Below are 16,780 nucleotides of genomic sequence, written 5' to 3' on the forward strand. Positions count from 1 at the left end.
CCNACCTCACAGGGTGTTTGTTGTGAGGGGGGAAGGGCAAGGAGATTGTCAGCCCCTTTGAGTCTCCTGCAGGAGAGAAAGGGGGGGATATAAATCCAAACTCTTCTATGTGGGTCTTTTACCATCCTAAGCAGCTCTCCCTGTAGAGCTGATTTTTAAGACCCCAGGGGTAGAATCCTGCCAAATAAAGATGAGCTTAGGGACCATCTTCTGGCGCTCTGCGGTTCTCTCTCTCTCTCTCTCTCCCCCTACCAACCAACTTTGTCTTTTGTGCAGATCCTGGAGAATTATGAGAGAGATGAGAGCGACGTCGACACCTCCGGGGACTTTATCCCCGTCATCCTGTACGACTCGCTGAGGTCAGAGTATGACAGACTGAAGGAGCAGCATGCCGAGGCTCAGGCGGCCTTGGAGGCCCAGGAAGGCGGCACTGCGGCTAACAAGGCCTCCTGCAAACTCGTCCCGGCGGAGGCGTATGAGAACCTGAAGTCCGATTACGAGCAGCAAATCCGAGCCCTCAAAGAGGCTCTGGAGAAGAGCGGCTCGCTGGCCAGTGGGACAAACAGAAATCAAGAGAAGAGGAACTCCGGCTTGGGGATGGAGGAGGAGGAGGAGGAGGCGGCCACAGGGGGCAAGTTGGAAGAGATGGCCAAAGAGCTGAGCGAGACCCAAGCGAAATACCAGGCTGCCCTCAAGGAAGCGACGCTCCTCCAGGAGCAAATCGAGTTAGGAATCCTGTCGGTGGAGGAGAAGGAGGTCGTTGAGAGCTCCCGAGCAGAACTAGAGACAGTGAAGGCTGCTCTTCACAGGGCTCAAGAGGACCTCCAGGAGCGGGACCAGAAGGTGAAGGATCTGGAGGGGCAGCTGAAGGAAGCTGCTGCGCAGGGCCCCTCCACCAAGGAGTCCGAGGAAATGAAGGCCTCTCTTGCCATCTCCTTGGAGGAGGCCTCCAGAGAGAAGGAGGCCCTGCTGACCAGATGCAGCTCTGCTGAGGCGGAGGTGAGGGAACTGAGGGAAACCTTGAAGAAGGAGACGGAAATGGCCCAAGGAGGCCTCTTGGAAAGGCAGCGCCTGCAAGAGGAGGCCAGTGGGTTGCGGGAAAGGCTGGAGGTTTTGTCAAAGCAGAATGAGGGAGCCCAAGGTCAGGTGGAGAAGCTCAAAGAGGGGCGCAAAAAACTGGAGAAGGAGCTTCAGGCCTCTAAGGACAGGCTGGCCTCCCAATACGTGTCCAAGCAGGAACACGAGGAGACAGTGGCGAAGGCGAAGTCATCGCTCTCAGAGGCCGAAGGACGCGTGGCGGAGTTGAAGGAGAGCCACGCCGCCGCGCAGAAGGAGCTGGCGGAGCTTCAGAAGAAGTCGGAGAGCTACAGGCGAGAATCGGTGCCCCTGGTGGAGCACGCCCGCGCCAAGGAGGCTCTGGAGGGCACCTTGTGGGAACTGAAGGCCAAGTCCAAACTGCTGGAACAAGAGCTGAACGCGAAGAACAAGGAGTTTGCACGGCTGCAGACGGAGTTGGACGCCGTCCGGCAGGACGCGGTCTCCAAGGGGGTCCACGAGCAGCTCCGCGCCAGCCTGCAGGGTGAAGTGGAAGCCCTGAACGCCAAGCTGGCCGATTTGGGGCGGAAGCACGAACGCACCTGCACCGAGGTCTTCCAGGTGCAGCGGGAAGCGCTCTTCATGAAGAGTGAGAAGCACGCGGCCGAGGCCCAGCTGGCCGCGGCAGAAAAGCAGCTGAAGAGTTTGCGGGCCGAGTCGGACCGGATCCAGGAGCTGCACAGCCATATTGAGGACTCGGCCAAGCTGGTCAAGGAGAAGGACAAGAAGGTGAGGCGTGAACACTTGGGGCCTGGGAATGGAAGCCTTAAGGCTGGAGATGGGCGGCCATGGCTGGAGCCCACAGTGAGTAGCATTGGGCATAAGGGGGGGGGGGTCACATCATTACCCCCATGGGACAACATCTTCACAAATGGAACATAGTGTGGAAATACATCCCAGAATCCTTTGTATGATGGGGAACCTTCTCAGCTCAGCCTAGAGAGGCTGCCAAATCTCACCCCAACAATCAACCAATCTATTGTCGAAGGCTTTCACGGCCGGAATCACTGGGGTGCTGTGTGGTTTCCGGGCTGTATGGCCGTGTTCTAGCAGCATTCTCTCCTGACATAGTGGCTAAGAGCAGGTGCACTCTGATCTGGAGGAACCGGGTTTGATTCCCAGCTGTGTCGCTTATATACTGTGAGCTGTGGTGAGGCTATCTGGGAATTCAGATTAGCCTGGCATGCACTCCCACGACGCCTGTAGCCATGGGAGTACCCTCGAAGCTAGCAAGGTCACAGCTGAATGGATCTGAGTAGAAGTATCCTGGTCAGCTCCCACTCAGTTCTACAGTCCATAGTGTTTGTTGTGAGGGGGGGGCAAGGAGATTGTCAGCTCCCCTTGAGTCTCCTGCAGGAGAGAAAGGGGACTGGCAAAATCCAAACTCTGTTCATTCTTCTTCTTTCTTTGTAGCGATGGGGAAAATGTCCATTCCTACCATCAGATCCTCTGAAGATGCCAGCCACAGATGCAGGCGAAACGTCAGGAGAGAATGCTGCTAGAACACGGCCATACAGCCCGGAAACCACACAGCACCCCAATCAACCAATCTTTATCACATTCCCAGAGGCTTCAGAGGCAGGAAAGATCAGCAGGACAATTCACAGGCTGACTTCCGAAGTGGAGCGGCTGTTGTGGGTTTTCTGGGCTGTGTGGTAGTTTTTTGCTCTTAACGTTTCGCCCACATCTGTGGCTGGCACCTTCAGAGGCACGTCACAGTAAGATGTGTTTCTCTCCATGGCACAGTGCGGAGTGTACCCCCCTGCACAATCACTCCACATTGTGCCATGGAAATAAACACACCTTTTGGTGACGTGCCTCGACCAGACCATAGCCACAAAGCCCAGAAAATCCGCAAGCCAGCCGTGAAAGCCTCTGACGACACATTCTGCAGTGGAGGTTTTGTTGTTGGCTTTTTTTAGACTAAGAGCCAGCATTGTCTAGCCCAGGGGTGGGCAATTATTTTTTCCATGGGGCTGCATAAGAAACCTCACTCTGCCATGAAAATATTGTGGGAGGGCTGGGCCAGTCACATATTCTCACAGTCATTGTGAGGATAAGGTGACCAGCCGTCCCGCTTTTGGTGGGAAGCCGCATGCTGCTGCAATGTGTCCAGCTTCTGCGGGGTTTTAAAGGCGCCATTGTCCCAGCACGGTAGGGCCAGTCAGGTCATGCGGCCGCGGGTGCGCGGCCGGATATGGCCCGTGGGCCATATAATGCCCAGGTCTGGTCTAGCCGTTAGAGTGCAGGACAAGGATTTGGGGGCTTGGGCTTGAATCCTCACTCTGCCATGTAAACTTCCTGGGTGACCTTTGGTCAGTCACATATTCTCACAGTCATTGTGAGGATGGAGTGGAGAAGATGAGGCCCTGGGTCCCCATTGGGGAGAATAGTGGGGGATAAAACCCCAGTTCGCCTGATAACTGAAGGTCACAGGTAAAAGGGGGACATCAACAAAAGAAGACAACTCATTAACTTTAATTTTCTTTTCTTTTTTTCCTCTTACTTCTAATTAGAGACTAACTAAATATTTGACAATGGATATATCCTGTAACATGTTATATTTTACTGCCTTTTGTTGAAATCGTTATTGTTACTATGTACTGTTCTTAATATTTACCAATAATATTTACCAATAATTTACCAATATTTACCAATAGGAGCAGCAGTGGCGTAAGAGGTTAAGAGCTCGTATATCTAATCTGGAGGAACCGGGTTTGATTCCCCGCTCTGCCGCCTGAGCTGTGGAGGCTTATCTGGGGAATTCAGATAAGCCTGTGCACTCCCATACACGCCAGCTGGGTGACCTTGGGCTAGTCACAGCTTCTCGGAGATCTCTCAGCCCCACCCACCTCACAGGGTGTTTGTTGTGAGGGGGGAAGGGCAAGGAGATTGTCAGCCCCTTTGAGTCTCCTACAGGAGAGAAAGGGGGGATATAAATCCAAAACTCTTCTACTCTTCTTCTTAAACTCTTTTTTTTTAAAGTGAAAGGGGGACTCTTGGGATAAGGACATGACCGGTTCCTCCTGTTCTGCAGATCACAGAACTTTCGAAGGAGGTTTTCAAGTTGAAAGAAGCTTTGAACGACCTGTCTGAGCTTTCCGGCCAGGCGGGGACCTCGCCCAAAGCGGTCGTGCCCCAGAAGGCAGAGAACCAGGGGCATCAGTTGGCCATGCTCCAGGGCAAAATCAAAGATCTGGAGCAGCAGTTGGTTGTGAGTATCTTGTGCGGAGGGGATTGGAGTTGGGGGAGGCAAGACCCTCATAATCATGGTATGAAAGGGATGTCCATTCCCTCTTTGCCCCAGGACCTGGTGTTCTGAGTTGGATTGCCTCTGTACACTGAGATTTTTTAATGTTATTTATTTATTAGTATTAAACTCGATACCCTGCCCTTTCCTGACTAAGGGCGGCTTACACACAGTTAAAACATCACGTAAACAGTTCTAACAATTTAGCTTAAAAACATTGACCAGTTAATGGTTTATGGAGCAGCAGTGGCATAGTGGTTAAGAGCAGGTGCACTCTTATCTGGAGGAACCGGGTTTGATTCCCAGCTGCTGCCTGAGCTGTGGAGGCTTCTCTGGGGAATTCAGATTAGCCTGTGCACTCCCACACATGCCAGCTGGGTGACCTTGGGCTAGTCACAGCTTCTCGGAGCTCTCTCAGCCCCACCCACCTCACAGGGTGTTTGTTGTGAGGGGGGAAGGGCAAGGAGATTGTAAGCCCCTTTGAGTCTCCTACAGGAGAGAAAGGGGGGATATAAATCCAAACTCTTCTTCTTCTTCTTAATTGTAATAAAATACCATAAAACAGCAATAATAAGATAGTGACTGGTGAATATCACAGCCTCAGATCTCTCATCCCAATGCTCTGTCAAACTTCTAATGATTAACTATCGGGATGGGGAAGGGGGTGGTGGGGCATAGACCCTGAAAAAGTTGAGGAAGTTTAGAAAAGTTTGGCAGGCCATACAGCAGCCATCTGAAACCTGGTAACATTCAAAATGTGTCGTATACCATTAATTCCAAGGACAGGGCTTTTATATACCCTGTCAAAACTTTGCTTTCTCGTCCCTGATTACCTGCTACTTTCCCCTCCATTTATCCCCAACCCAGACCTGAGGTTTGGCAGCATGACCTGTAACCATGTGATTAAAAAGGAGGTCTTGAGGCCTACAGGTAAGGTTGAAACAGGCAGGGGGTGGGGAGGACTTATTGGCAGTGAAATGAGGTCTATGTCAGGCTCTCGAACGTGGAAATAACAGAGACTGTTGGAAAGTCCTAAAGCAGTTTATTTCTACAACACGTAGAGTAACAGAGAAAGCTGAATCTAAGCTCTCCCGCTTAGATCCAGCGATTATATCCTTCAATCCCCCCCCATTTGATTCCCACCAAATGTGTTTCGCAGAGTGTATAACATTTGCACTACAGAGCTTCAAGAAACCTGGGAACATTCGCACCTTCCCGCAGGGGGGCTGGCGCCAGGGAATTGCCAGGGAGGGGAGAGGGAAGCAGGAAAGCATTTACAGGAAACAGTTGCAATTCCCACACAGCAAGACATCTAAGCACTGACAGGCATGGACCTGACAGTCTAGGCAGTGGTGGGATTCAAATAATTTAACAACTGGTTCCGGTGGTGGGATTCAAATAATTTAACAACTGGTTGTTTACAAGCACCATTTTAACAACCGGTTCTGCCGAAGTGGTGCGAACCGGCTGAATCCCACCACCTTTGTCACTAGCGACTCATCAACATCCCTCCCACTGCACACCAGAAGTGATGTCATCATGTGGCCAGCCGTTTGGGGATGCTTTGGCATTTGGGCAAACACTCTATGGCAGTGGTGGCGAACCTTTGGCACTCCAGATGTTATGGACTACAATTCCCATCAGCCCCTGCCAGCATGGCCAATTGGCCATGCTGGCAGGGGCTGATGGGAATTGTAGTCCATAACATCTGGAGTGCCAAAGGTTCACCACCACGGCTCTATGGTAAAAGCCATTTTCTCCGCAGAGTTTTTCCCAAATACCAGAGCATCCACATGTCATCGGCAATGTGATGACATCACTTCTGGTGAGCACTGGAAGTGTCGCCGCCGCGTTGTGTCAGGATTGAGCCTGTCAGTGCCAGATTGCAGGCAGAGCAGGGGGAGGCGGTTTACCATTCTCTGATACGGGGCAAAAGTCTGGTGTCTTCCTCAGCCTGTTATCCCGCCGGATACAATCTTATCAAAGGAAGGTGTGAAACTTCCCCGTTCCTGCGGCTTCTGGCGATATTTGTAGCAAAATGCTTTAAGAACATGTAAGAAATTTCCATACAAATGTAAGCCAGCTGGATCGCATCTAAGAGTCCATCTAGTCCAGCTCTCTGCTACTCGCAGTGGCCCACCAGGTGCCTTTCGGAGCTCACATGCAGGATGTGAAAGCAATGGCCTTCTGCGGCTGTTGCTCCCGATCACCTGGACTGTTAAGGCATTTGCAATCTCAGATCAAAGAGGATCAAGATTGGTAGCCATAAATCGACTTCTCCTCCATAAATCTGTCCAAGCCAACTTTGTAGTTTGTAGAGGGATAGTAAGAGCTGTTTGGCTCAGTGGGAGGGGGTAACAGGATATAGGTAAGGGGTTTGCGCGGGAATCGCCAGATTCCCCTTTGACGATGTTACCTACGCTCTGAAATAAAGGCTTCAGAACAAATCTACAGTTTCCGTGATTTCCAGATCCGAGGTCTGACATGTTGCTGGTGATAGAGGCCCAGGCCTCAGTTTGCTGCTGGTAGGTCCCTCCTCTGATTTGCTGAATGGAACCAGGGGAAGCGACCTTAAAGTGGGGCAGCTCTACCTACAGGCCTCTCCACCCCTTAGCTTCAGGTCTAGGATCATGACAAAAACAGCCAATCAGGGTTGACAGAAGGACTGCCAGCCATTGGCTGCCAACAGTGAGAGGGGCCAGGCATGGGGGAATGACATCATCATAAATATGTCTGCCCACTACCTGCCGTGGTGTGCTGGGATTTGCTCAAAAGTCTATGGTAAAACCATAGATTTTCGGTCAGAACCTGGAACGTCATTTCCGTGAGGTGATATCACTTCCAGATATTCAGGGGAAGTGACATCATGTCATTGGTTTAACATTGATTTCCTAGCTATTTTTCCCCTGCGCCCCCACCAAGCAGCAGCGGGCAGAGCAACTCGAGGCCAGGACATCTCACTAGTTCAGTGATGGCGAACCTTTTCAAGACCGAGTGCCCAAACTGCAACCCAAATCCCACTTATTTATCGCAAAGTGCCAACACGGCAATTTAACCTGAATACTGAGGTTTTAGTTTAGAAAAAAACAGTTGGCTCCAAGGCGTGCATTACTCGGGAGTAAGCCTGGTGGTAGTTGGTGGCTTTTTCTTTGAAGCAACCGTGCAACACTTCGAATGGGTGAATCACGACCCTAGGAGGGTTTAGAAGCAAGCCCCATTACCAGCAACCGAGCTTACTCCCAGGTAAAGGATTGCGCTTTAGTTCTTCCCTTGAAAATCAGTGGGGTTTAACAGCACTTAACATGGTTACCTACACGTTGTGCCCAGTGGCCCGGGTCAGCCTAGATGTGTGTGTGGCGATTTAAAAAACAACAACCCATGATGAACTCTGTGCATGCGTGCCCACAGAGAGGGCTCTGAGTGCCACCACTGCGCTAGTTGATGGGCATAATAGTGGCAATTCTGAGGGACAGATGCTCCCTGTAAATCCTTTTTACCCTGTTGCTCCCAACAAGAAAATTACCCAAAGGGATGCTTTTCGGGGGGGTGGGGGGGGCCTCTCCTTTAGCTGCCCCTCAGATTTAATCTTTAATTTCCCCGCATTCTTGCCGTAAGTTATCCAGAGAAACCAGATTCATTGCCCACATGTTCAGTGGACATCTGGAAATTAATCCAGATTTCCTGGATTAATTACAGATCAGTCTTCCCTCCCAGCCTCAATTTTCTGTTTCTGTGGCAGCACTTTGGAATCGTTTGAGCAAGCAAGCAAGATTCCTGACTCGCTTAGCAGAAATCAGAGCAGCTCTGTTTAAACAAACTGTTCACGTGTTTAATTGAGGACACCCAACGTGCTGTAACGGCGCGCTGGATATTTTGTTGGATTCTTGGTCGCCAGATATAGCCAGCAGTCTGCCAGAAAGAATTGGGAGACAAGGACAGGTTAAACCATCGCATTTCGGGCAAATCCTAGAGTGACGCCTCAATATAATGATGCCACTTCCTGTTTTCCCTGCAGTGACCTCACAGGCTGGTGTAATGCCAATGCAACCCCCCTGTTTGTCCACTGCTGGGCTGTTTGGCGCTGATGGGGAACACGGGCTATTGTTAGGGGGTCGGCCTTCCGCTATAGCAGTGGTGGCGAACCTATGGCACGGGTGCCAGAGGTGGCACTCAGAGCCCTCTCTGTGGGCACGCGCAAACAGAGTCCCCCATACACACATCTAGGCTGGCCTGGGCTCGATTATTAGCATTAAATCTAAGACCTACTTTTGGGGAAGCAGTGTAGGTAACCCTGTTAAGCGCTGTTAAACCCCACTGATTTTCATGCGAAGAACTAAAGCGCGATCCTTTACCTGGAAGTGAGCTCAGTTGCTGGCAATGGGGCTTGCTTCTGAGTAAACCCTCCTAGGGTCGTGATTCACCTGTTGGAGGAGTTGCACGGTTGCTCCAAAGCAAAGCCACCGACTACCACCAAGCTTACTCCTGAGTAATGTGCGCCTTGGAGCCAACCATTTTTACTAAACTAAAACCTCAGTATTCAGGTTATATTGCCGTGTTGGCACTTTGTGATAAATAAGTGGGTTTTGGGTTGCAATTTGGGCACTCGGTCTCGAAAAGGTTCGCTGTCACTGCGCTATAGTATGAAACCTGGGCTCCCTCTTCTGGGGCGGCGGGGGGGGGGGGGAGGCAAACAAGCACAGCTTAGTGATCTTAACCACTGTTCTGTCTTTGGTTTCAGGAGGCCGAGCGGCGACACACCAACGTTGTTTCGCTGTACAGGGGCCATCTTCTCTACGCTATTCAGGTGGGTCAGCAAGGGTCCTGGTGTTGGGGAGTGGGCTGGATGGGATGCTGGATGAAGAAGGTGTCTGGAGTGCCATCCAATAGAAATTTGTCCTCCAGAAATCCTTGAAGAGGACCAGATGGGGTTCACGGGTGCACAAACGCACTTGCCCAGGTCCCATTCAATAAATTCATGCAGGAAAGATTCTTGGTGGGCTCTGAGTGCGGAGTGACTGCCGGTGAGCACGAGGACGTGAGGAGAGTGTGTTGATTGGACCTGTGTCTGGAGTTTTGAATGTTTGTGCATGTTGGCCACTTAACAGCACCTGTTTCCCACCCTTCACCTTCTCTTCTCCTCCCATTACCCCCTCGTTGCTTTCCCCCACACTCCTCAGTACTTCTCCGGATGCGGCTTTTGGTGGGGGGAAAATCACTTTCCTCACCTGGGTTCTTAAAGGCACCGGTTTGGAAGGAAGGAAGGAAGGAAGGAAGGAAGGGGCGGGACACCCCGAGGAAGCAGACCTGGCGCGAGATTTTCCGGGAGGCTGGAAGGTCATTCATGTGTCAGTCAGTGCTTGGATCCAGTGGACGCATGTCTGTGTGCTTCGCATGTTGCACCGGGGCTCATTGGCCCGTGTCAGGTTGTGTCTGTCTCTTGTGCCGGTTCTTGTTGCATGGCAGTGGGGAGGGGGCAGTTGTGCCTTGGGGAGGGCTTAAAAAACACCTTGGGTTGCCCTGTGTTTGGATTTATTTATTTGCAATTTAGATTTATTCTCTGCCCTTAACAACAGTGTCAAGAAAAGCCGTCACACAAGCCCAGCAAAACCACTATAAAACCAATCCTTGCACCATAAAACATTCTGGATTCTAAAACCACCACCCCAACCACTCCCAAAGTGTGAGGAATGTACAGGACACCTCGAGGCCCCCATCCCAGGGCGGGGGCGGAAATCATCCAAGTGTCTGGGTGAAGAGGCTGGTCTTCACCAGGTGCTGAAACTCCAAACAGAAGGTGCCCAGCTGGCATCTGGTGGGAGGGCATTCCACAGTGCAGGTGCCACTGCTGAGAAGGCCCTCTGGGTTGCCCCCACGCCCCTCACCTCTGAAGGGGGCAGGACAGCCAGGCAACCTCAGTGCCCAAGCAGATATATGGGCAGATGTGCTCCCTCAAGTACCCAGGACTGAAGCTGTTTAGGACTTTATAGGTTGCTCAAGTACCCAGGACTGAAGCTGTTTAGGACTTTATAGGTTACTACCAGCACTTTGAATTGGGCCCGGTAGTGCATCAGAAACCATTGCAGACTCCTCAGAACTGGAGCGCTGGTCAGCAGAGGATCCGTCGTATTATGTACTAGCTGAAGCCTCCAGCTCAAAGGCAGCCCCAAGTATAGTATGTTACAATAATCCAATCTGAATTCAGTTTTCTTTTTTGTGGCAGACTCAGAACTTGGGTTAGAACCATGATTCTATTTCTAGAGTTTAGAGTGTCAGAAGCTGGTTTCCAGGAAAGGAGTAAATTGTTTTAAATAATATTTATTAAAATATAAACATGAAACTGATACAAACAAAATTCTAAGGCACAAACCACAAAACTATGATGCAACATCAAATCTATAGGAATAAGTTATTTTTCCTAATTATCCTTTTGCAACTTCATTTTTGCCAAATACTTTTACCAAGATTTTTGAAAATGCTTAAGCCTTGACTCGAGAGAATCCAAATTATGGTGCCCCAGAAGTCTCTAAAGTACAAAAACTGGATTCATCCTAGATTCATGCAAAGCTAGATGCATGCACAAACACAGCAGACTGTAATGGAGCACCTTGGAATACACTTGCTTTAATGACCTTTGTCATTTGGTCATGCTATAGCTCCTCATAGCTTAGGTCCTTGGTGTGTCTTAATTCGGGTTTGGTTAACTGCTTAATTCGGGTTTTGTTAACTGATATCTGAACTCTTTCTAGATCCAGCACACACCTTTTGTAATGTTCCAAACCCCAACTCTGTAGGGTGGGAGTCTGGTGAGAAGGATGTTGAACACAAGATCTGAATTCATTTCATTTCATAACCTTTATTGGCATAAGAAGCAACAGAACAATAATACTGGTAGGAAGGAATGGTTAAGAGCCTATTGAAACAACAATACACAGAAATTTTGCTACGGCCTCCAATGTCGCACTGTTCTCGTTACTAAGGAGAAATACAGTTTTTTGTGCATCGCTTGCCTCAACTTGGTCTACCAACTAGGGGGCCAGGTACTTGGCTCTGATAGACGCATACAAGGGACACTGTAATAAGATCTGAATTAATGTCATGTAACCTTCCCTACCCTTTCTCCTTTTTTTGTCCCGCAAATGGTATAATGGAGATGGTGGTGAGACAGTGACATGCGATTCTGGTTGGAGACTGCACACAGTGGGTGTTTCCTTCAACTGTGTTTGCTGTGTGGCAGTGGCGTATCTGCCTAGGGACAGGGGGTACCCACGTGTCCAGGAAGATGGCAAGGCAACAGGAAGTCCTGCTGCCTCGTCATCTTCAGGCACCCTTGGCCCCGCCCATGTCATCATCGATGTGGGCGGGGCCAAAGAAGCCCAAGGACACCGGCCCAAGCCCCACCCCCAAGCTTATAAAAACAAAGGAGACAAAGACGGAGTCTTGCAGTTCTGTCTGCTCTCCCTAGAGGGGAGGGCAGAAAGGACTGCTGACTGCCGGTTGGAAGCCAGGGACTCGGGGGGAGGGCGCTTGGCTTGGGGGGGCGGTGTCCTCAGCGTATCAGTGTAGCGGGGACGCCCAGAGAACGGCTGTCTCCATGCACCATTCCCCCCCCCCATATGCCTCTGCTGCGTAGTGTTGGGGGAAGAAGGACACAGCTCTTACCTTTCTTTCGGATCCCACTGGATGGGTCTTTAATTTCCCTGGGGAGAGACAGGAGGAGAATTTTTGTTTTCTTTAGACTGTTGCTTTAGAAACAGTCGACACGTGAAATCGGCTAGAAACCCAAAGCACATGACATTTTAACCTGTACTTCAAATTAGGGCTGAACACATTTCTTCTCTCGTTTTCCAGAATTTCATTTTGCCCTACATTTTGCTCCTTCTGAATTCTTGTTTTTACTAGAAACCCCCCCAAATAATTCTGGAAGAGAAGTATTCATGCCCAGGGTACCCCCGCTTCCACTTTTGTTCATTGGTATCTCTCCTGCCCTGGGCTACCAATGCATCCGTCTGCATAGGCGAAGACCTGCCGTAAAACAGTCTTGGTGCAAATATCAATCAATATTTTATTTCGGTCAAAGACCAGAAAATATAAAATATAAAATATAAAATCCAGATAGTACATTTCCAGACCAGATACAAAATAAAATTGAGGTAACCAGTTTCCAAAGACTGTTTGTCCAAACCATTATATAAGTTCAAGTTAAAAATTGGAATAAAATTTGAATAAAAGATAAAATCATTGATCCAGAGTTCCTATTTTTATTGCCCTACTTGTCCACGCCTTTTAACCACATAAGCACTGAATTTTGCCACCTCTCTGGTTATATTCGGATTGGCATCTTCTAATAGTCTTTCCATGGCACAATCCTCAGGGCCAAGAAAAATTGATGTTGGAAGAGAGTCAAACAGTTTTGCCCTCATTTCTTTGTGAGTGGGGCATCGTAAAAAAATATGTGTCAGGGTCTCTATTTCCCCCATATCACATGGGCAAAGCCTGCCTATGGAATTTTTTATATCTGCCCTCAAGCATTGCTGAGGGAAGAGCATCACATCTGGTGAAAAATTTTTATATCCGATTGCATCAAAATTCTTTGTGTGTGGTTTTTTGCCAATGTGATTACATGTTCTTGTGTTGCAAAAAGCAGCACACTAAAATAACCTTAACATACTTGGTATCCTAGTACATGTTGTTGTGTTTGTGCTTTGATAAAATGCCACATAATAAGGATCTTGACCCAGCTGAAAAGATTGCTTTCGGGGCATGTGTGCACACACACATAATACAGGCCATGAAGAGGACGGGTCAGAGATATGTGAATTAACTGAAAGAGTGGACATTCGTTGAAACGGCACTATCTAGAAATCAAAAAGGGGACAGTGCGTGTGTCAGGCCCACCAGTCGTCAGAATGTGTAGCTTTAAAATCCAGCTAAAAATCTGGATAAAGAGAGTTTGAGAAACACCCTTGCTTTAAGACAAGAATGCAACATTTTGAATCACGCAGAAGTTTTGTGTATCAAGCCTCTGACAGCCAGTGTGGACTGGTGGATCGAGTGCCAGACATAAACTGGGCAGCCCTGGACTCAGATCCCCACCACGAAGCACAATGGTCAACGTGCAGTGATTTTGTAGCCCAATCTACCTTTCAGGACTGTTGTGAGGGAAGCAATAATCTATGGCGGCGGAAGCGCAAGCTGAAAAATTCTGTTTGACCCAGGAATTCCTGGTCAGGCCGCCCCAGGCAAAAGGAAGAAAGTAAACCTGAGATTTCACTTGGTGGTCAGCAGAGTTGCCAGATGGCCAGGAACAAAAATTTCGCAAGCTCTGCTGCTGTGATTGGCACAGCAAGAAACAGCAGCTAAAACATGTTCGAAGTGCAGAAATGCTATCACCTGCTTGGATCTGCCATTCAAATTGCTGTCAAAGGTGCAGCAACAGGGGAATAGTTGATAAGTTGGCCCCTTCTCCACAATACAGGCGTGAGAAGATGGAAGTTTCAGTGGCAAATGATATTCAGGTTTTCCCTTTGGGGTGAGGTGTTTGGCTTTGTTTTGGGAATCTGTTGGGACTTCACAAAAGAAACAAGCCCTTGGTTATTTAGGGCTTTTCCATATTCCGCATTCTAATTTCTCTCACTTGGAAATTCCTGTTTCTTCAGGGCGGGGCAGGGGGGGGGGTCAGTTCCGCACACGCTTTGCTCCACTAGTGATTGATTCAATATTATACTGGTTTAGGTTTAGGATAAAAACCTGCACTTTAAATCTGCAAGTAGATATGCAGGGCAGAAGCTGGTGTAATAGCAAATCCAGCACTAGAGGGAGCAAAATGTGTTGAACAGACCCCCCCCCCCCCCTCCCCAAGAAACAAGAACTTACAAATGAGGAGGATGAAACGGTGGAAAAGCCCTTAGACAACTGCTAAGAGCTCAAAGTGTCAACACACTTTCCTTGAGGAATCATTTCACATGCATTATTTTGCGCATTGTATGCCTTACTTTGGAAATCATTTCATATTTATTTGTTCAGGATCGCATGTGTTATTCTGGGAATCCTTGTAACATCCCCTTAGGATAAGTTGAAGTTATTAATGAAAACAGGGTAGATTTTTTAAGTGGGTTGAATGTAGTTTCAGACAGAGGAGTGCCATTTTCTTTCAGCAAATGAAAAGGGCTTGTAGGTTTCTGAAACCTGCACAACCTGTTGACAGAATGTGGAAATGAAAAAGATGTCACTGTTATAAATATCTTTCCTTCTTTTGAACTGCATTCCACCCCTTGAGAAAGAAATCTACCATCCGTCTCCAGTTTGTCATCCATCTCCGGCCATATTGCTAAGCAAACACATTGTAGGACAGTGATGGCGAACCTTTTTGAGACCGAGTGCCCAAATTGCAACCCAAAACCCATTTATTTATCGCAAAGTGCCAACACGGCAATTTAACCTGAATACTGAGGTTTTCGTTTAGAAAAAATGGTGGGCTCCGAGGTGTGCATTACTCGGGAGTAAGCTTGGTGGCAGTCGGTGGCTTTGCTTTGAAGCAACCGTGCAACTCTTCCAATGGGTGACTCACGACCCTAGGAGGGTTTACTCAGAAGCAAGCCCCATTGCCAGAAACCAAGCTTACTCCCAGGTAAAGGATAGTGCTTTAGTTCTTTGCATGAAAATCAGTGGGGTTTACCAGCGCTTAACAGGGTTACCTACACTGCTTCCCCAAAACTAGGTCTTCGGTTTAATGCTAATAATCGAGCCCAGTGGCCCAGGCCAGCCTAGATGTGGGGGGAAGGGGCGATCCCCCCCACATGATGAGTTCTGTTTGCGCATGCCCACAGAGAGGGCTCTGAGTGCCACCTATGGCACCTGTGCCATAGGTTCACCACCACTGTTGTAGGAGATGTGATTTCCTGCTGGGTGGCCAACTTTCCTTTACTTGCTCTGCTTCTATGCCTTTGACAGCAGCCTCGGTGGCAGAACTTAAGCATGTGAGCAGCCCCATTCCTCCATCTCCATACTGGGATTTCTGAGCTGTTAAAGGTTTTTTTAAAAAGGAGGCTCCAACTCAACATCAAATAAATATTAATTAAGTTTGCCAGCTGATTTCCTGATCCAGGCTTACTGGCATGGCAGTCAGAAATTCAACTGATATAGCTTCAACTGCAGCCTGATGAGCGTGGATTCAGCCGATGAACCGGTGACCATCCCATTTCCTGATTTCGCCTTTAACAGCTGCAGAAATTCAACCAACAAGGCTTATCTGCCCTCTGGGGTTAGATGTCTGTATGTCTGATGGGCGACTTTTATAATCACCAGCTCAGGAAATCTCTGATAAAGAGAGCAGAGACAGGATGAAATGAGAACTCCGGTGTGCGTTGGCTGACCTGCTTCCCCAATTTCCTTCCCAGGGTCACATGGATGAGGATATCCAGCGAATTCTTTTCCAAATCTTGAAGATGCAAAGGCTGCAGGAACAGGGAAGATGAAGCAGGAGGAAGGAAGGAGCTGATTTCCAACTGGGGGGTGGGCTGGGGGGGTGGGGGAAGGCTGAGCTGTTCCTCACAGGGGAATTCTAAAGACCTCCTATGATCTGCTCACCTCTGCACACCCAGCAGCTGGCTCCAAAGAAGACACGGCCTCTCCCAGTTTGTGACGCTCCTTGCCGCGATCTACACGTGAAGCCTCCTGCCACAGAAAATCTGTTATCAAGTAATGAGTGGGATGCGTTGCTTTTCTGTCCCATTAGAAGCTCTGTGCCCTTTAACAACGGCCCGGTAGGAAGAAATCCGGCACTGTTCTTCATGGCCGCACCTCCACTCCTGCTGCCCCTGTTGGATTTCTGCCCAGCACTATGTTAAAGACTTTAATGGGGAAGGGGGTGAGTGGGTAGTGTAGTTGAGTGCGGGGTGGTCCCTGTTGCAAGGAGCCTGCAAGTTGATTCTGACAGGGAGGGGAACACAGATGGGGAGAGGGGCAATGTTTTGGAGTCCGGCCACCAACTGGTTTATGGGAGTGCTGCGCATATACTGGGATGTCACAGAAATGCATAAATCCTACAGCAGAGGGCCCCGCGCACTGATTCGAAGCGTACATTTAATGACATTGATCAAGTTTCTAGTTCCCACATTTTGGAGAGAAAAAAATCCTACAAAACTTCAGCAGTTGCACCCAGAGGCGTTCCTCTCATTGGGCAAAGTGGGCAGTTGCCCTGGGCACCGCCTTGTGGGGGGCGCAAAAACTGCAAGTTCGTTTGTGGGATTTTTTATATTTTCAGCGTTTTTCCGTGTTTGGCCTGCAGAGGGTGCAGTTTTTAGGATAGCAGCACTAAAATTTCAGGGATTTTTTGGGAGACTGTCCTGATGATATCACCCAGGTTTGGTGAGGTTTGGTTCAGGGAGTCCAAAGTTATGGACTCCCAAAGGGAGTGCCCCCATCCCCCATTGACTA

At 49.1% G+C, this 16,780-nt stretch overlaps 2 protein-coding genes across 2 annotated transcripts in view; one reads left to right on the plus strand and one right to left on the minus strand.

The window, feature by feature from the left end:
- The window catches only part of LOC125432693 (ankyrin repeat domain-containing protein 24-like), a 16,762-nt gene extending 300 nt beyond the window's left edge, over nt 1-16,462 (plus strand). Inside the window, exons 2-5 of the mRNA XM_048496528.1 lie at nt 277-1,824; nt 4,133-4,309; nt 9,084-9,149; nt 15,742-16,462. Coding sequence (XP_048352485.1) covers nt 277-1,824; nt 4,133-4,309; nt 9,084-9,149; nt 15,742-15,819 — 1,869 coding nt within the window. The 3' untranslated portion in view covers nt 15,820-16,462. The remainder of the gene's footprint in view (nt 1-276; nt 1,825-4,132; nt 4,310-9,083; nt 9,150-15,741) is intronic.
- LOC125432694 (ankyrin repeat domain-containing protein 24-like) overlaps nt 16,133-16,780 on the minus strand; it is a 17,262-nt gene continuing 16,614 nt past the window's right edge. Inside the window, exon 7 of the mRNA XM_048496529.1 lies at nt 16,133-16,273. Coding sequence (XP_048352486.1) covers nt 16,133-16,273 — 141 coding nt within the window. The remainder of the gene's footprint in view (nt 16,274-16,780) is intronic.

This window comes from Sphaerodactylus townsendi, linkage group LG05, assembly GCF_021028975.2.
Source record: "Sphaerodactylus townsendi isolate TG3544 linkage group LG05, MPM_Stown_v2.3, whole genome shotgun sequence".
Lineage (NCBI taxonomy): Eukaryota > Metazoa > Chordata > Lepidosauria > Squamata > Sphaerodactylidae > Sphaerodactylus > Sphaerodactylus townsendi.